This window comes from Lutra lutra, chromosome 11, assembly GCF_902655055.1.
Source record: "Lutra lutra chromosome 11, mLutLut1.2, whole genome shotgun sequence".
Taxonomy (NCBI): Eukaryota; Metazoa; Chordata; class Mammalia; order Carnivora; family Mustelidae; genus Lutra; species Lutra lutra.
The window spans coordinates 20,567,695-20,591,836 of NC_062288.1; the positions used below are offsets into that span (position 1 = coordinate 20,567,695).

Below are 24,142 nucleotides of genomic sequence, written 5' to 3' on the forward strand. Positions count from 1 at the left end.
CGAGGCTCGAACCCAGGACCCAAGTCCAGGGCAGACGCTTAACCGACTGAGCTACCCAGGCATCCCAGTACTAATCCCTTTATTATTAATAGAAGGAAAAATAAGAAAGTGCAGCACAGTAGCTACGAGTATGGACCCTGGAACCACACCGCAGGGTCTCAAGCCTCGGTTCACTTCTCCCTCAACAGCACTATCCAATAGAACTTTCTCCAATGATAGAAAGCTCCTGTTCCACACCATCCAACACAGTAGCAATGACCCATATGGATGCTTGAAGTGTGCCTTGCTGTAATGGAGGAAGTGAATTTTTAGTCTAAATTTTGGAATTTAAATTAAGTGGTAGTAGCATGTGGCTGGAGGTTACTGTATTGGAAAGCACAGCTGTAGCCATGTGATCCTGGGCTACATTTCCTAATCTCTCCATGCCTCCAACCCTCCATTTCCATCAGTAAAATGGTGGTAGTAATCACCGTAATAACAACACAGCAGCAGCAGCCCACGGGGTTTAGTGAGGATTAGACTGGGCAATAGACAGAGCCCAGAAACAGCACCTGGTACATGGTGGGCTCCCTAATCACTAATGGCACTACTGTGGACAAAAGAAGCAGGCTTCCCAATAACACTGTATCCTCACTCAGACACAACACCAACAGGAATCTAACATATAAACAGACATAAGGAAATAGAGGCAGTTCCAAAAAGCAAGATTATATCAAATACATGAGAAGTCAGAAAACTGGTAAATGTAAGGGACGTCTAGAATTGCATGCCAACAAGCTGACAATTTTAGTCAACTACAAATGTTACTCTTTAATAAAATAGCAGTTACCATAGCAGCCAGACATCACAAAGTCATTTCAAAATCGGAGACAATGAGCATCTTCCTAAGAGAATCCTTGTGAACAGTGCAACTGAGCAATGTAAGGAAAAGGCTCCCTTGACTGGGGAGGGGTTTACCACAGAAAATAATTCATTCCTTAGCACTTGTCCCCAGTTTTCCAGATCTATTTTAGTACACCCAAGATTCTACGCATTTTTCTTATTTCTGAGGATTTACTCATGTGTTTTTTAAAAAAACTCAGAATGGTGGGGCGCCTGGGTAGCTCAGTCAGTTAAGCGTCCAACTCTTGGTTTCAGTTCTGCTCATGATCTCATGGGCTGTGGAATTGAGCCCCATGTCAGGCTCTTCGCTCTTAGGGAGTCAGCTTCAAAGGTTCTCTCCCTCTGCCCCTCCCCCCATATATGTACTCAAGCTCTCTCTCTAAAAATAAATAAATACATCTTTAAAAAAAAACCTCACAACAGGGAAAAAGGTAAAACAACTATTTTATATGAAGAAAATGATTATGAAGTCTATTTTATGACACCACTTTCTTATTGCCCTGGGAAGCAGCAAACCGATGTTATTGTATTTAGAAGGAGACTTGAATTAATTTTTTGCCACTTTGTATTGTCTTCATTTTAGCCTCTAAGTAAAATGTTCTCTCTCTACCTATACAGGTTGTTTTCTTTTTTCTTTTTTAAGCATTTAGATTTTTCATCCTTCTCAGAGAATTTGAATGTCACGATTACTGCTGCTTCTGTCCCATGCCAGTCCAACCCTCTGTTTAGCGCCTTGACCTACTCTGCTGTGTCTTTTTGTCTTTTTCCTCTGTCCTCACAATCTTTCCACCTTGCTCAATGCTCAGATTTCATGGTTGTTACAGTGAAGGCAGAGAACTAAAAGAATTCATTTTGGAAAATAATCTGTTTAAAAACAAGGTTTATATTCAAATGTGTTCGGTGTTTCCTCGGTTCTGTAACACTTGTATTCTTTGTGTTAAAATAAAAAACTACAAACCAGGGACCCATGTATCTGTTTTTAACAAAACATCTACTTTTCAATGCCAAATTTCTCTGGTCAAGGTGAGCCATTTAGAGTGTGTCATTCCATATTCATATACACAAGATATCAAAGGATAATCAAGTTTGGTTCATAGTTCTTGACTTTGAAACTTGAAATAAAAATATGACTTGTTTTCTTTTTAAAGATTTTATTTATTTATTTTACAGAGAGAGACACAGTGAGAGATGAACATGAGCAGGGCGGTAGGAGAGGGAGAATCGAGCCCGATGCGGGGCTCGATCCCAGGACCATGGGATCATGACCTGAGCCGAAGACAGACGCTTAATGACTGAGCTACCCAGGTGCCCCTAAAAAACAGGACCTGTTTTCGTAAGTAGAGCTTAAATCATATAGAAATGATAAGATCTCCAGTGGCATTGACTCTGTGGGAAAATCACTATGCTGACTCCTTCTCTACAAAGAGCTGAAAAATTTTCTTTATATCGGTTCCTAGGATAGGGCTTTGAGTTGTGGCATCAGTTTTAGGCATTGAAAGAGTAGGCAAGTTGTAGTGACAGTCCTCCTGAGCCTGAATGTACAAGGGTGAATAAAACCACCATGATCTCTGCCCTGAGGAAGCTTCCCATCCAGAAGGCACAAGAAGCTACAAACGCTAACTGCTACCCTTCTTCTCTGAGCCCTAATGACATCATTCTACAGATCCCCAATCTCCGTCCCAAAAGGAGCACTAAAACGGCATCCACTGCAGGAAAATGCCTTGGCTTCCTTCATTCTGTTAGAAAATCCCCACAAAGGCCTACGATGGAAAGGGTTAAAAACAGAAAATAAAAAATAGAATAGTAATGAATTTACACCTTCAAAATGTACATGATTTCTTTTCTAGATTAAAAGAACAATAATCTGAGGTCATATGGGGCTTTTAACAGAACAGCAATGTACTTTGTACTTCTTTTGTTCCTTCCATGACAGCCTTTCTAGTGATAATAATGACAACACTGATGACGCCCATACTCATTCTTAACATTTATGAGTGTCTTCTGTTTTCCAGATAGGAGATGGGTTCTGTATTTATCCTCACTTTACGGATGAGGAAACCGAGGCACAGACCGTCTAAGGAACTGGTCCAGGGTCATACAATGAATGACCTTGTGAATGAAGCAGCCTCCACACAAACCCAGATGTTTTTATTTCAGAGCTTGTGCACTTCTCTAGCACGTTACAGCTGCCTCCTCATTTTTCTTCGTAGGAATTCAGAATTCTTTCCAAAACTAGGAAGAAAACCAATCATGAAAAGATCTTTACTATAAGAAATGTTTTAGGCTCCTAATACACATACAAGGCAAACAATAGGGAAGGATAAATGAATGGATGAAAGAATAAAAGGATTGAAAACCCAATGACAATATTTTTGTCATGTAATTTGCTATTTTTATATTAAAATTATGAGGACGCTACATTAAATTCATATGCCACTGGAAGTGGAGACCCATTCTTTTGCTCCTACTACATGGTTCCTCTTAGAAAAACATGACACTGGGGCACCTGGGTGGCTCAGTCGGTTGAGTGTCCAACTCTTGCTTTTGGCTCAGGTCATGATCTCATGGCTTTGAGATCAAGCCCCACATGAGACTCTGTACTGGGCATGGAGCCTGCGTGAGACTCTGTCTCTCTCTCTCTCTCCCTCTGGCCCTCCCCCGCTTCCTCTAATAATAGTAATAATAATAATAATAATAATGAGGAGAAGGAGAAGAAGGAGTAGTAGTTGTAGTGGTAGAAGAAAGAAAACTATGACACTAATCACTATGGGACATTCACGAGTTTTGAGTAGTAGATTCAGAAAGTATAATTAGTTTATAGGCATTGACCCATACTCCTCTGATTGTTCCCCGTTTCAGCAATGGCATAAATTGGTGACTTGGCACTTGGAAGTTTAGAGGCCATGTGGCCACAGAACTAAGCAAAGTCATTATTATTATTAATATTATTAATTAATATTATCCATGGGATCTGTATTTTGGGCAATGTAGCAGATCAGATGACCCCAAAAAGACTCCCAAATAGAATACCTAAAAATGTTGGATAAAAATTCAAAACTTTTTTTTTCCACATGCATGGCTGAGTTTGGTAAAGTAAGAGAAATCCCTTATGGGTATGAAAAAGACAAAACAAATACCCAGAGAAGCAATTGAGCACTAAAGCCAATAATGACCTTGGTGCCATCCACTGATCATTAGTGATCTTGAATGTTTTCTGGTATTTTTTAAAATCATGATATACAGAGAAAATGATATTATTACAACAGCAATTGCAAGAATAAATGGGAGCATCCCTATGTGATTTTGCAAAAACATTCATATTTACTTCATATCAGACACATAGAATATAAAGTGTTAAATACTAAATATATTGAATGTATATCCAATATTAAATATAAATACGTAATTTGAGCTTTCTTTCATGAAGAACATATATATTTTTCATTTTGTGTCATGCTTGAGATGGTTGAATACAATTCCTCATCAAAAGTTTTAGTGATAGTCTCTACAAAAGTCTCACTATAGGTAAGGAGTTTTTTTTCATAAGTTTGTAGCCGATAAAAATTAATGAGCTTGATAACCAATTAAGAAATTAGGAAAAGATGGGGCACCTGGGTGGCTCAGTGGGTTAAAGCCTCTGCCTTCGGCTCAGGTCATGATCCCAGGGTCCTGGGATTGAGCCCCACATCGGGCTCTCTGCTCAGCAGGGAGCCTGCTTCCTCCTCTCTCTGACTGCCTCTCTGCCTACTTGTAATATCTGTCCATCAAACAAATAAATAAAATCTTTAAAAAAAAAAAAAAAGGAATTAGGAAAAGAACAAGAGAATAAACCTAAAGACAGAAATAGAAAGAAAACATAAAAATTAAAAGTAAGGGGCGCCTGGGTGGCTCAGTGGGTTGAGCCGCTGCCTTCGGCTCAGGTCATGATCTCGGAGTCCTGGGATCGAGCCCCGCATCGGGCTCTCTGCTCTCTCGGGGAGCCTGCTTCCTCCTCTCTCTCTGCCTGCCTCTCTGCCTGCTTGTGATCTCTCTGTCAAATAAAAAAAAAAAAAAAAAAAAAAAGAAAGAAAAATTAAAAGTAAAAATTAATGTTATCAAACAAAGAAATGCAATGCAAAAGAACAATAAAGATAAAGCTGGTTCCTTTTTATTTTTTTTTAAGATTTTATTTATTTGACAGAGAGAGAGACAGTGAGAGAGGGAACACAAGCAGGGGAACTAGGAGAGGGAAAGCAGGCTTCCCGCCGAGCAGGGAGCCTGATGCGGAGCTCTATTTCCGGACCCTGGGATCATGACCTAAGCTGAAGGCCAATGACTGAGCCACCCAGGCACCCCTGGTTCCTTTTTAAAAAACATAATATATCTGACAAACTTTTGGCGAAATGATCTAAAGAAAACAGAAGACACAAACAGTTCTAATACAATGAAAATAGTATGAAAAGCTATATGCCAATAAATTTGACAACGTAGATGAAATGGACAAATTCTTAGAAAAATGTATCTTTAGGGGCACCTGGGTGGCTCAGTCTGTTAAGCATCTGCCTTCGACTCAGGTCATGATCCCAAGGTCCTAGGATCAAATCCTGCATCAGGCTCCCTGCTTAAGGGGAGTCTGCTTCTCCCTCTGCCTCTGCCCTCCCCCGTGCTTGTGCCCTCACTCTCAAATAAATAAATAAATAAAATCTTAAAAAAAAAAAAAAGGAAAAATCTATCTGTATAAAGTAACTGAAGATGAAATTAAAAACCTGACTGATTCTAAGACAATTAAAGAAATGTAATCAGTAGGGCGCCTGGGTGGCTCAGTGGGTAAGCCACTGCCTTCGGCTCAGGTCATGATCTCAGAGTCCTGGGATCGAGTCCCGCATTGGGCTCTCTGCTCAGCAGGGAGCCTGCTTCCCCATCTCTCTCTCTCTAGCTGCCTCTCTGTCTACTTGTGATCTCTGTCAAATAAATAAATAAAATCTTTAAAAAAAAAAAAAAGAAATGTAATCAGTAATTTTAAAATGTTCCTATAAAGAAATACCAGGCCCAGACAGTTTTACAATATAATTCTATTAAATACTCAAGGAAGGGGCACCTGAGTGGCTCAGTCGGTTGAGCATCTGCCTTTGGCTCAGGTCAGGATCCCAGGGTCAGGGTCCCTGCTCAGCGGTGAGCCTGCTTCCCCATCTCCTACTCCCCCACCCGTGTTCCCTTTCTTGCTGTGTCTCTCTCTGTCAAATAAACAAATAAAATATTTTAAATAAATAAATAAATACTGAAGGAAGAGATAATTCCAATTATACACAAATTCTTTCAAAGAACGGAAAAAGAAACTTTTTTTTAATTTTACTTATTTATTTGATAGAGAGAGATCACAAGGAGGCAGAGAAACAGGCAGAGAGAGAGGGGGAAGCAGGCTCCCTGCTGAGCAGAGAGCCTGATGTGGGGCTCAATCTCAGGGTCCTGGGATCATGACCTGAGCCGAAGGCAGAGGCTTAACCCACTAAGCCACGCAGGCGCCCCGAGAAAGACTTCTAAACTACTTTTATGGATTTTACATAACCCTGATACCTAAACTAGATAAAGATGTGTGACAATGAAAACAAATAAACAACCACAAAAAAAACACACAACCTTACTCATGAAAATACTTTGAAAAACAATAAGATATTAGAGACTGAGTCTCATGATAGGCGTGAAAGTTGGCTTTGTTTTTAAAACGCACTTATATTAGAAAATCCAGTATTATAACTATCTCATCGGTATTAATTCCAAAAATTCATTTAACCATCTCAGTAGATACTGAAAGTACATTTAATAAAATTCAACATACATTCAAAATCTAAGAACTTCTTATCAATGGAGGAAGGAAAGTGAACTTTCTTAACCTAATAAATAGTATTTGCATCTCTTGGATAGGTCATACTCAACAGAGAAATATTGAAAGCATTTCCCTTAAAAACAGAAACAGCAGGGCACCTAGGTGGCTCAGTCGGTTAAGCATCTGCCTTCAGCTCAGGTCATGAATCCAGGATCCTGGGATGGAGCCCCTCGTCTGGCCCCTTACTCAGAGCAGGAGGCTGCTTCTCCCTCTCCTCCCCACTTGTACTGTCTCTTGCTCCCTCTCAAATAAATAAAATCTTAAAAAAAAAAAAAAAGCCCAGAAACAGTAAAAAAAAAAAACCTGTGACATGAGAAGATGCACATTAGTGACAAAACTATAAGAAGCGTAGGTTAATAACACAAAACTCAGGGAAGTGACTACCTCTGCACAGATATCATCAGGAAAGTGGTACACAAGTGTTCATTTTATTATTTTTCAAACTTTACACACAAAACCACACAGGCATGACACACAAACATAAAGTATATTATTCATAATGTGTTTGCAGATGAACTGAAACCATGATTCATTCTGCAATTGTTTGGCCAGACCTGAATGATGGCTAGTCTGAATAATGTGGTAACTACAATAGAAATTTAAATCACCTTGTCTTTCATTGGACAAGTTCAAGCTTGCCTCTGTGCAAGTCATATTTCTACACTAAACTTAGATAATACTTTAACGCATTTGGGAATCAATTCCAAAGGAACTGCTCATGTCACCATGAGACTTAGAGAGGAAGAACTGTATGTGAGACTCATTCTATTTCCTAAACGAATCTATCATGATTAAAACTTTACTGTTCAGGGACCACCTCTCACCATCACTAGGTTGGTTTTTTAGAAACCTTTTGTAAAAAAATCAATTCTTTAGTAGTACACAGTGGAAGGTAACAGCCCTTGTCAAATGAACTCCTATTGATTGCAGAACATTCCCCTTTGTTGTATGCATATTAAACTCAACCCCCAAATTCTAAAGAGGTCCCACAGAGATGTTAATGTGCTATATTGAACCACAGTACCAGTAGAGTTCCAGAGTTTCTGCTTGGCCAGTTCAGACACAGACATTTTGGTGGGCACTGGGCCCAGAGTGGGGGCATCAGGTCTAAAAATGGGGAATTCTGGTGAGGATTTTTAAAAGTGCTTTTTAAGTATGAGATGGGGAAAAAAGAATTGGCATTGAGCAGGAAGTGTGCTTTCTGAATTTTCCTCTAAAGAACTTTCTACACTTCAGGTTCCCAGAGATAAAATAAAAACCAGATTGAGTTCAGGTCCCATTTTAAAAAAAAAGAAGAAGAAGAAGAAGAAAAGAAAGGAATATGTGTGTTCTTTGAGTGGCTTCCAGTGGAGACAACTATGTGTAAGTACAGCAGCAGACACTCATTCTTCCTTTTTATTTTGCTTTATAGATCTTTATATTTATTTATTTCTAATATTTTACAGTATTAATTTATACTATACCATATAATATAATAATATTTACAAATATAATAATTTATAAGGAAATGGAGATTAATATATGTAGGTAGGAGCTAGTAAGGAAATCAGGTGTCCAGTTTTCCATCTCAGCATATGTAATAATATTTGCCTATGGCTGGGGTCCATGGTCTGAGTTCCTGTAAACATCATTTTTAAACTCTGAACAGTCCCTAAAATTTCCCAAAGAATGTAATTTCCAATTCTACTTTTTTCATTTCCAAAACGTGCTCAGGCTGGTATAGAGATCCAACCATGATGCATAGTTCATGACCACCAAGATCAAACAGCTATTTTCAATTCTGCACTTCTGAATTCCTCTACTTCTTTTGAATTCTCCAGTAACCTCCTATACTAGGTCTCCAGTGACCTGCTAATTCTCCAATGATGTCCAAGTTATTCCAAAGTGTCCATCTCCAGGCTAAGAAAAAAGTAGCCAAAATGTTCTGAGAAGGAAAGACCATCCCAATGAGTCCCTTACAAAAGTAGGCCCCCGGAAAGTCCCACCAGCTTATTAAAAGGTTGGATAAGTTACAGAGTGTTCATTTCAAAGGGATTATATAAAGACAAAGGGCTGCAGAAAAGTCCAGGAGGAGTTGACTTTTTTGGGCAGATAAAGAAGCTCTCCCTTCTCCTGCATGTATTCTGAATGGATCCCTTTTCTTATTCTTTTTTCCCCTTCATATTTTATCCTCCACTCTCTACCCTCTAAATTGTTACCCTGCAAGGAGTATCAGGGGGGAAATGACTCTGGACCTGACCTTGTAATAGGGAAAGTTCTGAGACACACAAGACAACAGGGCTGGAGCTCCCTCTAGAGCCCATCCTGCACTCAATGGAGGGGTCTCAGTAAAGTGAAGGGCTACGTAGATCCTTGCCCATTTCCCCCTGTGAGTTCATCTTGCTGGAGAGCCCCTTCCTGCAGACTGAGAGAAAGGTCAGGAAGAGAGGAGCTATTCATTACGACCTCCAAGATACAGTTGGGACACTGCCCGACAGCGTTCACCAAACATCTCTTCACCAGCATGTCTAAAAGCAAAGTCTGACATTCTCCCGTCAACATCAATTCTGGATATTTACTACAAATGGGATCTTGATACTATGCGGAGCAGAGAATGTTAATTTGTTCATTATTCAATTCAGTGTTCGGGTCTAACAAACTGATACTCTCTTCTTACAAAAGCTGATGACTTTAAACTTGAAATGAAAATATTAATAGGAAGTAATGTTGAGGTAGTTTTTCTTACCTTCTTTAGAAAAGCTAAAGAAATTCATGGAATTAACATGCTAATGAAAAAGGGAGCAACATTAATTTGAGCATTAATCTGAGAATCTTAAATCACTACTTTCTTTGCTTAGGAAGAAAAAATAAAGACTCACAGATACAATATGGAGAAACCTAATTTTCAATATATTACAGCTACACTTAAAACCACACAGAAGGGGCGCCTGGGTGGCTCAGTGGGTTAAGCCGCTGCCTTCGGCTCAGGTCATGATCTCAGAGTCCTGGGATCAAGCCCCGCATCGGGCTCTCTGCTCAGCAGGGAGCCTGCTTCCTCCTCTCTCTCTGCCTGCCTCTCTGCCTGCTTGTGATCTCTCTGTCAAATAAATAAATAAAATCTTTAAAAAAAATAAAATAAAATAAAACCACACAGAAAAAAAATGCTACTTCTAAATTGTTCCCGTCACGTGACGTTACTAATGATCAAGAATATTCAAGGTTGCTTTTGATAACCATCAAGAGGAAATAATTTGAGTAATATCCGATAAAAATTTCCCTAGCATTTGGATGGAACTTAATAAGAATGCCTAAATACTTGTAAGGATCTTGGCATAATCAAAATATCATCCAGTCCACAAAGCCTTCAAAACATGGCTTCCCTTAAGTTTGTTTAGCCAAAGTTATTAAACAGTTCAAAACTATCTCCAAAATACATTTTTGTTCCTTTGACTCATTACCCAAATAAAATGGAAGGGCTAGACCCTGTGGACACCAGCCTAAACTCAGAGCTGAGGATGGCACTTCTAGACACCGTGCAGTTTCTAAAAGGCTCTCACAACCATTATTTTACTGGATCCCCCGAACGAGGGAGGTCTGGCCTATACAAGTCGTGAAACAAAACTGTCCTTCTGGGGTGCCTGGGTGGCTCAGTGGGTTAAAGCCTCTGCCTAAGGCTCAGGTCATGATCCCAGTGGGATCGGGCCCCGCATCAGGCTCTCTGCTCAGCAGGGAGCCTGCTTCCTCCTTTCTCTCTCTCTGCCTGCCTCTCTGCCTACTTGTGATCTCTGTCTGTCAAATAAATAAATAAAATCTAAAAAAAAAAAAAAGAAAGAAACTGTCCTTCTTTAAGTTGGGTATTTTGAGTTCAGTTTTTCTGTCTACTAAATTTTCTGAATCCTACCCACTCCTCCAGCCCTGCTCTCTTTGGTGGTGGTACAGTAACAGTAGTAACAGTAGACATCGCTAATATTTAATGAGGGCTTACTGGGTGCCAGATCCAATTATAAGTGTTTCACGTGCATTAATTCAACAATCCTGAGAAGCCTAATAGATAGGTATTTTTATTTAAAGTCTCATGATATTGAGGAAATCTAACTCTGAATACCTGTCTGTCTAGGATGGTTCTTTATGTGCTTTCTCCTTTTATTGCACCCTAACTTTGATGGGTTTTCTAACATCTACTTTGTAGGTAAATGCACAGCAACTACTAGTTGGCAGATGATAAATTTTTAATGTCCATAGCTTGCAATCTCTTTTTATGTATTTGTAACACAATTATATACATCTTTAAAAAATGAAAGTGGTGAAGAAAATGGAAAGCCGAGAGTAGTCAGATGACTTATTCGAAGTCATCCAGCCAGTAAGTGGCCAAGCCAAGATGCGCATCTTCTGACCACACGCCCAGTTCCCCTTCCCCACCCTAATGCCTCCAGAAGCTGTCCAAGTCTATTATTGACCTTCCTGGAACTGCGTCTGTGACGTGGTGATCCTGTCCAGAGGCATCATCAACTTTATCACTGCCACTGGGAAGCAAATCTATTAGGAACATTTCCACATTTGATGCAGAACAGGAATGAGTGACAGAGCCCTTGGCCTATAGGAATTCAGTCTAAGAATAATAGCACTGATATCCTAGGTGTAAGCAAGACGATGCTGTGGGCAAAGAACCACCCAAGCTCTGGCTCAGGGAAATGAAAAGATAGAGACAAGGAATACCTCGCCACTCCTAAGCAGGCTTGAAGGGAAAAGCCTAGTAAACATTTGGCAATTATTTTCCCTGTAAACACCCATCCCCTCCCTTGATACAGCATGGTGAAAATGCATATTGAAAACATACACTGAGCAAATACACATCAAGTTGGGAGACAAAAGAAAGTAGAACTAGAACTGCCCCGGGGAATCAGATGTGTTAGTCTCAAGTCTACCAAGCTGTAATTTTGGCAAGACTCCTAATTTCTCTCACATTTAGAGGCAATATTCTGCAGGGAAGGGGTAAAGTCTGATTTGGGTTCAAACCACTCACTGGCAGAGACCTTGAACAATTTTTTAAGCCTCAATTTCTTCATCTGCAAAATGGGTATAACAATACAACCTTGTAGAATTACTGTGAAGGCTAAATATACTAAACTAAATGTTTTTTGCAAATGGTAGTTGCTTGATAGTATTTTCCATTACTATTCCTTTACCTAGAAAATGAAGAGAGGCTAAGTAATTATTAACATCCTTCCAACTCCTAAACGCTTTTCAGTCTATATCCATTTGGCACTGGGTTAAGTACACTTGTTTAAATGTTTGCTTAGAGGTGGACCATGTCATTTTTCATAGCATGAATATCCAGTCAAAAAAAAGCTGGAAAAATAATTCCCTTTTTCAATCCACCTGCAATCTAATGGGGAGACATCAGCATCCAAGGTCATTAATAAAGAAAGAAAAGCAAAGAAAAATGTCTCAAATATGCTTAGGTTAAGTATATTTTATATAATCTACCCTCTGATACAAAATTACCTATGAATTGGGGCAAAACTTCCACAATTGTCCAAAGAAGAGATACTTATTTTTCTAAATTCACACAATCATATTTTCTCTAGAACAGTGTCTTTCAAACATTTTGACTGCAGCCCACAGGTGAGCAATACATTATACATTATACAATATACATGTATACATTATACAATATACATTGTATAGCAATACATTATACACTGTAATCTAGTCCACATAAACGTACGTAAATATTTTAAGAAATAAATGTCTCATAAAACCCTTAGTTTCTACATTACATTCGTATTTTCCATTGTTTTCATCCAAGCTTTAATGTTGATCATGATCTACTCAGTTGATGTCTGACCCATTAAAGAGTCACCAACCAGAGTTTGTAAAACACTGCAGTGCAGCATTCTTTTCTCCACGAAGGTTTTTAAGAAATGCCAACTAGGGGCGCCTGGGTGGCTCAGTGGGTTAAGCCGCTGCCTTCGGCTCAGGTCATGATCTCGGAGTCCTGGGATCGAGCCCCGCATCGGGCTCTCTGCTCAGCAGGGAGCCTGCTTCCTCCTCTCTCTCTGCCTGCCTCTCTGCCTGCTTGTGATCTCTCTGTCAAATAAATAAATAAATAATCTTTAAAAAAATAAAAAAAAAAAAAGAAATGCCAACTATTCAGTGCTACTTCTGGTCCAGTTAGCTGGTTAAAATGTAGTGTAAGGGCCTATTCAGCCAGAGCAGCCCCACCCCGGTTGAACTGCCATTTTGCTGTAAAGCTTAAATTGACCTTCTCCCCCCACCCCGCCAGGGGAACTTATTTAAAAGCAAGTCCGGGAAACCAGTCCCAGGTAACAGAGTCCAAGTACAAGGGTGGGTCAGGCCAGGTGGAGGTTTTCAATCAGCAGGGGGGGGGGTGAATACTATCTCTTAGCTACCAAGGAGTATGGGCCCCCGCCCTTTGGGAGCCTTTTGGCGCCAATCCTAACCAAGGTGTGATAGGCTAAATCAAATGTCTACTAGGGTAAATTGTAATTCAATTGGTCGCCTAGCATCACTGTGGAGTTTTCTGTGTGTGTGTTACAATCTCATTTGCCACCTGTGTGTGGCCAGGCCCAACCACATGGCCTTTGCTCTATAAAAGTTAGTCTGGAAAGCAGGGAGTCGTCGTCCTCTCTGTAGGGGCGGCCCCGACTGGTCTGTTTGATGGTCAGTCTGATTCCTGATGCTTGGTGCGAAATAAAGCTTTGCTTGACCTTCGCGTTGTATCAGTCTCGCTCCTTTGATCACGGACCCATTATTGGGGTACCCAACTTTTGGGGGACCCAACAGTATATATTCCATTAACTAATATTTGGCATTACACAGATCCGCAATTTGCTGGTTTTTAATTATCCAAATCTTAAATTTAACTAGTCTAGCTTGCAACGATTATCCATGTTCTTAAAATGCTCTGTAAATATATTTATCCTAAATATGCCCCGTAAGTTTCCTTTCCCCATTAAAGGCATTATAGAAATCAATTTAGCTTCACAACCTGCAACCAGACTTTCAAAGAGAAACTATAGGAATTCTATTAACCAAGTTTCACAATGGCCTTTTCTTTCTTTGGTCAGCTTATTTTAATCCTCCATATTTTCATCTGCTATACAGGAAGTTTGATCATCTCTCTCTTTTTGAATAGCTTGGTATTAGAATTTATTGTAACTCCTGAGAGGTGGGGCAGGGTGGCGGGCAGCACAACCTTAATCTTTCCTTCTTGGGAATTGGGATTTGCACACAGTTTTGCACTGTAATGCATATTCCAGCTCACTGTTTGTCCTGTGCCAGCATATTTTTTAAGCCATTGATGATATCAACCTCAACAGGCTTTTAATGTTATCAAATGCCACAGGCTTTGCGACCTTGAATTTCTTCTCGTCTTTTCTATTCATAGTTCCGTTACTGGTGTCACTCTTTGCCCTCCCTTCATTCTCCACAGCTGGATCTATTTGCCTGTTTCTCAAATACTGAGCCTTCTCTTTCAATGATGATACACATTTCCCATTTTGATTTCTGCAACCTCACTCCTGATCTTCATTAAAGCAAAAAAAGGGAGATGCAGAGCACTCTGCCCATCCCCCATCACCGTCCCGCCCAAGACAATTTCCACAAGGTATCTCCAGACACTTAAGCAAATGGGCCTGTGATGCCTTCTATACAGACTCTATGTGAGCCATTGTTTTCTAAGTGGACAAATGAGAACTCTCTTGATTCTTTAAGTTCTGCCTGTTTCTGAGCTGAGACCTCTTTTCTGATCGACAATCATTTATCACTAATTTCTTCACTACTTTTCACTACTCTGCCACTAGCCCTTTCATTGATAAGTCATAAACTCAAAATTTCAAGCAATTAGCCTACTTTCACTCTGCCTATCACTTAAGATCCTTTCTCCTATCCAGCACACAGAGACAGTCCCTACAGCGCCACACATCTGGTTTCACTTGCGTGGGAAAGATGGCAGAATCCAGGTAAGCGAGACCCAGAGTGGCGATCCCAGGCCTGCACCCTACTTCGAAAAGGTTTACTCCTTTCATTCTGTCCAGTAGCAGTTAGACAGGGTTCATGTCCGCGGTGGTCCAAAAATTATCTTTCTCTTGCAAACTACTCGTTTTTCTGTTTCATTTTAGCAGAAGAGATGAGAAACGTGTTCAAGATTACAGTTAGGACCGTTTAAACCAGGAACGACGCTCTGACCTGCACAGTAGGAGCATCACAAGCACAGCTGCATAATATTAATTATGCTAACATTAAGAATGCTAGCAGAGGTTGTTTTGTTTATTTCTTTTTTGAAATGCCCCAATGACTTTTCCTAACAGTTTTGCGTTTGAGCCATCAAATAACTTACCTCCCATTTGCTATACGAACCAGCCTCTTACGTTCTGTCATTATTAATACCTTTTTGTTATTATCAAGAATAAAGGTCAGCTCCTCGGTCTTTCCTCATATCAAATAAAAATTCCAGTTGACTCATTATAGGCAAAAATCACATTAGTTAAAGCTGGTGCTGACCCTCAAAGTTCAGATATATTATGGAAATTACACTTTAAATCTCTCCCAGTGATCATGTTATGAGGCCCCCAACTTAGAAGTCTCTCAGGGTGTTTGCTCTTTGCTTCACACCAGTGTGATCTGAAGTTCTCTCTACTCCTTTCCCCACAGCCTGGCACCACACACGGAAGGGCACCAAGCCACCCACCCCACCCACAGCTGTCTGTTGGCTCTCCTCTTTCCTTCATGAAAACTTTGCTCACTTGGAAAGATTTCTAAAGTATCTACATAAAATGCAATACACTGGCCTGGCCATCCGGATTCTCTCATCCCATCTTACCAAACATTAGTGTTAATCACCAAATAATTGTTTTCATGCCAAGCACCTGATACCACATTATGGTTAAACCTTTATGTATGTATGTATGTATGTACGTATGTATTTATTATGTAATAGAATATGTGAACACCTTGTTAACATTTCTCAAAAGCTGTTACAAGGTGCAGCCTCGTGCCAAAGGAAGAGAACACCTAACAATATACCACATGGGTTATACAGGGTCTGTTATTTTTCACAGATGTTCACTTAAAATCTCGCAGTTCTAAAAATCATTTGTTTTGACATTCACATTAATATATTTTTCAACATCTCTTCAATTGTCAGATCCCTGTCACACTGCATATAACCAAAAAAGAAAAAAAAAGTTTCTAAATTCTCATTTTGAATCACTTTCTTATAAGTTTGACTTGGTAAATAGAAAATTCTTAGAACTAGAACATGTCGTTAGAAAGTGAAAACTGCCCTCACCCCTTGTATTCTCATCCCGCTGCATGTGGGCAAGGGTTTGGAATGCACTGGTGTTGGAAAAAGCCCCCTTTAAAGTCATTCTGCAACTCTGAATGTAGGATGGGTTAGCAGCCCTTTGAGGCAAAACCTCACTTTCTCATATGCCCAGCACAAACCAGACAGTAAAAATTGGTGGTGGTCCCGAGGGCTCGTCCATCCCATCCTGGTCCCCTCTTTGGAGAACTGCATCACAACTCTGAACACACAAGGCCACCCATCTGAGCAGGTCTGGGGCAGGTTCCCTGGCATGTCCAAGAAAACATCTGCAGTGATGCCCAGAAAGAGAAAAGGAAAGCCTAGAAGACGCAACTTCTTCTGTCTGGATTGCTCCTGAACGTATATAAGAAAATTCAGGCTGGAATGGGGTCCCTGCTCTTATGAAAACCTGGTCTTACATAAAACCTCCACTTTGAATGACATTTTTCATGAGAAATCAAACAGTAAGGAAAAACTTGCTGAATCCTAAAATACAATTGATTATGTCCTATGGTTGTACTAAAGATCATTATCCCCGCTTTAGAGAAGAGCCCCATTGGGGAAGAAGTGCATCACAAATTCAGCTGTCATATCACAATCACCGCTGCCAAAGAATGCTGGAAGAGATCCTTTAATCCCATTACTGATGCCACAAACCAATGAAGAAGATGAGCGTCATGGCTTCAAAGAATATATGACATTCACTTCTCAACATGGTGTGTGGGAAATTTTAAATCTCTCTTTTCACTTTTTACCCCATTAATCATTCATCCTTTCTTCTATTCAGTAACAACAATTTATTGAATATCTACTATTCGGTATATGACATACCTAAGACAGAGCAGTAATAGCACACGAACAACCTAACTCTCGCTTACTCTGCACCAGGCACTGATCTCAGCAGACACATTAGCTCTTTAATCCTTGAACCAGTCCCCTGAGGTAAGGACATGTCCACTTGGCAGACAAGCAACTGAAGTCCAGAGAAATTATTACCCTGGGTCTTACACTTAGTGTCAGACCAAGGGTGGAAACCCACATCTTTTTACTCCAGTGTCCATGATCTTGATCTTTATACAATATGAAGAAAAACAGACATGGTTTTATAGACCTCTCCATGTACTGGAGATGACAGACATTAAACACACAAACACATTTATCATCTCAAATGTCTGTAAGTACTTTAAGAGCAAGGTGCCATGAGATAGTATCAATATAACACTGCAAAGGTTCTCCTTGCAGGCTTAGAAATGCAGTGGTTACCTTCTGATGATTCTCATCTCATCCAAGCAACAAAGTTATACAATTTGAGAAAGCAAGTTGGCTAAAAAGAGCAGGGGGAAATCTAAGGTTGCAGACCTGGGGAAAGTGACTAAGCAATTCATTCCTTAACCCCTGCCATCTTGGTGGCCCTTCTTGTTGGTATACTCCAAATGACAAGAGGGGAGGGATATGGCAAATGCAATCCCTTCTCCTAACATTATTCTTCCTGAATAAAGAAAGCCAACATAGGCCTGGTGCCCCTTCTTCACAGAAGACAGCAATTATCTCCTCATCTGCTGGTTTTAACCAGGAAATCCATCATGGAGGTCTAAAAAACCTTAAATTATATCTTAATGCTTTAGCTTATTTTGTTTTTTAAAGATTTTTTTTATTTTTCAGTAATCTCTACACCCAGTGTGAGACTCGAATTTACAACCGCAAGATCAAGAGTTACCTTCTTAAAAAAAAAAAAAAGATTTCTTTGGTCTTCAATGGTTAACACTTGGGCTTCTGGAAACAATTCCAGACATGGCTTATAGTCAATAAAACAAATAAACAAAACAACACTTTTATGAGACCTGGCTATTAATAGACTTGAAAACAGACCGAAACACTGATTTAAAGAACAAGAACATGAAAACAGAGAACCAAGTTCCCAGAGAAACAAAATTCCCTTTCCATCCTGATTATTAAAAAAAAATCTGGACTTTATTACCCTACTTGACCAATTACGGATCTTAGAGTTAGAGAAATCATACAGAAAAAAGTAACGTCTCTTTTCTTCTCAAAGAAAAGAGTTTTCCTCTTAGAGTTAGAGAAATCATACAGAAAAAAGTAATGTCTCTTTTCTTCTCAAGTCTCTCTGTAGATTAGGAAAATTATGCATCTCTGATTGCTATTGCTTATTTTATGTATTATTTTTATGTCTTCAATCTTTATATTAGGCATGGTCCATAAGTATAGGATTACATCCAGAAGTAGTATAACGTATTAGCTCCTAATTCAGCAGCTTCACTCTACTGAGGTTAATAATGATTTACAGGGAAGAGTGAGAGGGACAGGGCAAGGTGTTCATAATAGCACCATTAATTATATGTGCTTCACGTATCTAGATAGAAGAGCAACATCATTTTCAGATGCAATAAATTAAGTACTTTTTCTAGTTCATTGTTCAGAATCATAAAAAGGATAACTCTTGGTGCTGAATCTCCTGCTTCATTATCTTCTTAACATTTCATATGGGATTTTATGTTCTACTTGGCTCTGGCTTACAATGTTACTATGTGAAAATGCTTAGATACCTAAATACACAAGTTAATTGTCTGACTTCCAGTGAGGGTTAAATAGTCTCTAATAAGCAAATAGTCTCATCTTTCACAGCTTGCAAATTGCACTTGAGATTAACCTAGGTACAGTTAAATTATAAGTACCAGAAGGCTTAACATTGAAGAGAAATAGTTTAAAGGTCAGAACCTAAACTTTGGAAATAGCTTCCATTATGCTAAATTTCTTATTAGTGCCATGAGACTTTAAAAAAGAAAACCATGTTAAATGTGACATTCTCCAAAAATATCTTCCATAACCCATTCCTTAAAAACCTTTGACTTTGATTAAACTGACTTTGATTCTTAACTGCCCATCATCATAATCATTCTTCCTTAATTAATAAATTGTATTAATAAAATTATGTCCTTCTGTGGTTTATCCAGGAATAAAATACCAAATAAATTGCAAATAAGGATTTTAGAAACTTTGCCTAGAATTTAAAGACCTGCACTCCTCCAAAAATGAAATCTAAAAATGTCCAAATATCTTCCTTAGTACACAGGCCATCATCACATTTTAGGCTGACATATGGGAAACAGGACAGTATATTTATGTCAAACTTTTGGAAACACAACATCATATTTCACTACCCCAGAATGATTCCTGTGTGCTCTATTCCAGAAAAAAGGAAAGAAAAAAAAAAAAAAAACTTTAATAGTTGTAGGTGTATTAACTTCAAAGCTGGGAATTCTTCCCAAAGATAGTTTTCTTTCCTTTTTAAAATAAAACAAAAACAAAAAAACTTGGGTTTAGAGTACAGAAACTCATAAAAATAAAATATTTAAAATATGTTGTTGAGAAATCACCTGCAAATTACTTTCAGACCTTCAGAAAAACAATCTAACTTGAATCCTCAGTCTAAATAGGTCATTTAACTTAGAAAAATTAAAATTAGCTGTGCAGGGTCAATTCTTTTTCTAAAACATCTGCATCCTCAATGTCCTATTGTCTTCAAAGTCAAACCAGAACCAAATGTCAAGAACAACTGTAATATGTGAATTTATTCCAAATCTCAAAGTTAGTCTGCTTCTTAAATGGTCATAAAAGTCAACATTATATATAAAACAGAGGGCGTCTGTGGGGTGCTTGGGGCATTTTAGGAGGATAACAATATGGGGGAGGGGGAAGGGCGTGTTTCTCTGCTGGCGCTTGCTTCTTGCCTTTCACCCCCACGTGTTCCCAGAACATGGCAAATCAAAATCAGCTGAGACACACTTCATACAAAGCAAATACTTCCCTAATAGAAGCTTAGTCTCCCACAAGATTCTCATATCAACCAGCAATATAAGATCATGAATCTTAATGCTTTTGTCCAGCACCTTTAAGTACAACACTCTAGTAAACTCAGGGATCAAATCCCTATTCCCCAGAAAACCTCCCCAGGCAGAAAGATAAGTACCAAATCTTTAAGGTAACAGCTTTTAAAACTAAAAACAAAAATTAAAACAAAATAGAACAAAACACAAATTAGACAGTCTGACTGCCTGAGATATCCTATATTCTTTCACAACCAGATCACCCATAAAATCAAAAAGACCCAACAACGTGGGACCAGGAGGGTGTCAAGTGTCCTAGGAGGGAGGCTGCCTTTAGAAGGCAAGGCATCCAAGGTGGCTAGCAGAGTGGGAATCCGCATCACCGGAAGCAGAGAAAGGAGTCAGTTTTGTTTCAGGATACTCCAAAGCCACCGAGAAATGCATCCCCATCCTTTCTGGGTTAGAAGTAACTTTGATGCTCAGAAAAAGTACTTTCATATCCTCCAGCTAGCAACAATCTATCCTCCACAGGCAAAAAGTCATCAGAAATGCTACTGAAAGGGGTTTTCCTCTCGACCCATCCTCTCTAAAGCCACTTTCCCAAAACGAGATCTTGAGAAATCTTGATTCCCTCAAGATCTCTGTTGAAGGATTTGGTGTAAGGACCTTTGCTGACAGGGAAGCAAACGGAGGACTGACTAGACAGTTGGGGAATCGCTAAGGAACATTCTAAGCTCCATTTTGCTTAAAAGGGTGAAACCCAAAACAGAATTAGCATTTACTCATTTCCAGATGGATGATGCATTTTTTGTAACAGCCCGGGACAGAGTGAAACAGTTTCACTCCAGCACCACCCCCTCCTGAAGCAAAGACAGAAAGAGTCCCAGAGAGGGACAGAGCAGCCTGACTCTTTCCACACTACAACCTCTCCAAATCCGCTTTCCGCCAGGCTCTGTCAGCCCCTCCTTAGTCCCTCGGCTCGCGCCCTAAGCGGCCGGCCTCTTCTCCCCATCCTCAATTCCGGGCGGACTCGGCCCAGCAGCAGCCCTCCTTCCCGCGCGTCCCCCGGGTGGCGTCCCCGGCGCTCGGGAGGTTCTGGAAAGCCCGGGACAAGGCGCCAGCGCCGGGCTGGGGAACCCCGGGGGTTCCGGCCTCCCAGGGCTCCCGCCCCCACCCCCAACGCCTGAGCGGATTAAGTTGCTCGGCACCCGGCGGCGCGCACGGCCCCAGTCCCTCCCACTCCCGCCCCTCCGGGCTCCGGCGCCCCGCGGTCCCCCTCGCCTCCACCGAGGTGAGCGCGCACTCACCGGAGGTGAGCTGCATCCAGGCACAGATCTTGTACACCGTCGCCGTGTTGCAGAAGAAGAAGAGGGTGAAGCAGACGATGCAGGCGATGATGAGCATCATGGAGAGGCCGATGAAGAAGGAGGCGGCTTTGAAGGCGCCCGAGGGCAGCGTGGAGAAGTCCGTGAAGCTGCCCCTGCAGGTCAGCTCCCGGGAGAAGCCGTTGCCGATGCAGTAGTGGAAGAGCCCGAAATAGCCGGCTTGCGGGGTGTCCACGCCGTCGCCAATCCAGTAGGGCTGGATGAAGCACACCACGTTGACGATGGCAAAGCAGATGGTGAAGATGGCCCACAGCACGCCGATGGCCCGCGAGTTCCGCACATAGTTGGTGTGGTACAGCTTGGCAGCCTCCTGAGCCGGGAGCATCGCGGCGGCGGCGGCGGCTGCGACGGCGGCTCCGGGCATTCTCCCCCTCCTCCTCCTCTTCGTCCTCCGCCTCCCCCCGCCTCTCCGCGCTCAGGAGACACACTCACCGAGCCGCGCGCGCTGCAACTCCCCTGCCTCTGCCTCAGCCCAGCAGCGCCAGTTTCAGAGTCTGCATCCTCGCTCCCGGAAGGAGGGCGGGGGAGCGCTGAGCACCCCTCCGGCTCGCCTGGCACAGCCTCCCGGCCCCCCTCCCTCTCTCTTCCTCCCTCCTGGCCCGGGCTCCAGCCCTCCTCACCGCCCTCCACCCCTCTTCCCACCGCCGCCGCAGCTGCTGCAGCTGAAGGCAGCAAATCCCGCGCGGGGCAGCGTGGCGCGCGAGCTCCGGCGCCCACCGTTCGGCTTCCCGCCTTCCGCCCCATCCCCCAGCCGGGTGCCCCGGGGCGCGGAGGACCGCGGCGACCCGGGGACGCCCCTCGAGTGGCGGGCGTGGGCCGGAGACACGGGCCTGGAGTTGGGGAGGGGGAAAAAGCCTAAGGAGGACGCACGAGCCCCCACAGGGATCCTAGAGGCGAGCCCCGGCTCCCGTTGGTGTTAGGGAGCGGGCGTGGGAGGCTCATTCTGGGAGCGTTTCAGCACCGCACAGCAACGTGCTTCGACCTCGGCATCTTGGCGGAGGCGAGAGGGGCCGAGCGCGGCAGGTGCGGGCGAGAGAGGCAAGGAAGAGGAGACGTGCTGCCCCCAAGAGCCTCCCTGTTACAACCACAGAACTGCCCCCTGGCTAACTCCTCGGTTGCCAGGTGTTCCACGAGGTGGAGACAGAAGTTGGATAGGAGGGTGACAGACGACCATGTAAAAGGCACACCTCAAGGCTGGCCTCGTATCTGCTCAGCTGAGCTTATTTCCTCTTCGCGTCTGCACCCTCCGCGCAGCCGAACGAACCGTAGCCAGTGGTGTCCTCGACTCTCCTTTAAGTCAGGTCCTTTCCCCCCCACAGATCCTGCCATGGATGGAGCGTGCCGGGCGCGGAAGTGGCTGTGTCACAGAAATGTGTAGTTTATCTGAAAACACTGGGTACTTTGGCTCCTGCTGTATTTCTCACGCAACTGCTCTGTGCCTGGGCACTGTGGTGGGTGCTAAGGCTACCATGAGGAGGACAGATGGTTTTCATTGTGCAGGTATCCTCCTCTCCCCCACAACGCAAAGCTCCAGCTAACCGGAGAGCTGTTTTCAGAGTCATTTCCCCTAAACGAGCCACAGTGTAATTCCTTACACTTTCAGGTAGCCTTGCTGTTTTACACCTGCGCTTTGTACTATTTCCTAAGCTTAATGTTTTCCCTTTACAGTCATTCTGTTGCTCTTTTAACAGTTCCTGCCTTTCAATCTCCATTTCTTTATTTCCATTGGCTACTTTCTTGGTTTCTGAATCTGATACAAAAACAAACAAACAAAAAAAACATGTAACCCGCCCCCCCAAAGCAAGGAAATGAGAATACCCAACAGCAGCGACATCAGTAGTAATAAACCATTTTGGACCAGATGATCACGGATTTCTCTGAGCAGAAGGGAGAGAATTCTGTTAGAATTTGACCCCTAGGAGGCCTGGGTGGCTCAGTGGGTTAAGCGGCTGCCTTCTGCTCAGGTCATGATCCCAGGGTCCTGGGATGGAGACCCTCGGCGGTCCCCTTGCTCAGCAGAGAGACTGCTTCTCTCTCTCCCTCTGTCTGCTGCTCTGCCTACTTGTGCTCTGTCAAATAATAAATAAAATCTTAATTAAAGAAAAAGAATTTGACCCCTAGGGGCACCTGAGTGGCTCAGTCTTTAAGCATCTGCCTCTGCCTTCCGCTGAGGTCATGATCCCAGGGTCCTGGCATCAAGCCCTGCATGGGGCTCCCTGCTCAGCAGGAAACCTGCTTCCCCCTCTCCCACTTTCCATGCTTGTGCTCCCTCTCTCACTATGTCTCTCTCAGTCAAATAAATAAATCTTTAAAAAAAAAAAAAAAAGAATTTGACCCCTATGTCTACACTCACTTCTCCACTTTATTATGATAAGAAAACCTGTATCAGCTCCTTGACATCACTTTGCCATTATGCCCAAACTGCTGGCCTTACAAGAAGAGCGAGAAACAAGGATACCAGCTGGAATTATGAAACTACCAGGAATGGATAAGAATGCCTGAGAATGGTTCGGTGGGAGCAGAGGATGTTGGGGAGGAAGGAAGGAAAGCTCCAAAAGGTATTCTGCCACCTGAATACCTATCGTATGGAAGAAGATTCAGGTCATACCCTAAGTGATGAAGACCAGCCATGCCCATCATCCAATAACCTGAAGATTTGAGATTGTATGGGAAGAGAAAGGGAGTGGAAAAACGGATATGGGACACGTGAGATAATGAAGGGCCTACTGGCTATCGTTGAAACTAGGAAAGAATGTAAAAGGATTAGCGCTGGAATCATATATTCAGTTTGTCCCATAAGCATGAAATTCAGGTAATACAGTTCCAGGTCCTTTAGGCAGGTCTTTGGAAACCAAGGGAA

At 42.0% G+C, this 24,142-nt stretch overlaps 1 protein-coding gene across 3 annotated transcripts in view; it reads right to left on the minus strand.

Annotated features, from left to right (window-relative positions):
• LHFPL3 (LHFPL tetraspan subfamily member 3) overlaps positions 1 to 21,897 on the minus strand; it is a 578,471-nt gene extending 556,574 nt beyond the window's left edge. For all 3 annotated transcript variants that reach the window (XM_047695493.1, XM_047695496.1, XM_047695494.1), the window contains exon 1: positions 21,205 to 21,897. In XM_047695493.1, the coding sequence (XP_047551449.1) occupies positions 21,205 to 21,646 (442 nt within the window). In that variant the 5' untranslated portion in view covers positions 21,647 to 21,897. The remainder of the gene's footprint in view (positions 1 to 21,204) is intronic.
• Between the last annotated feature and the right edge of the window lie 2,245 nt (positions 21,898 to 24,142).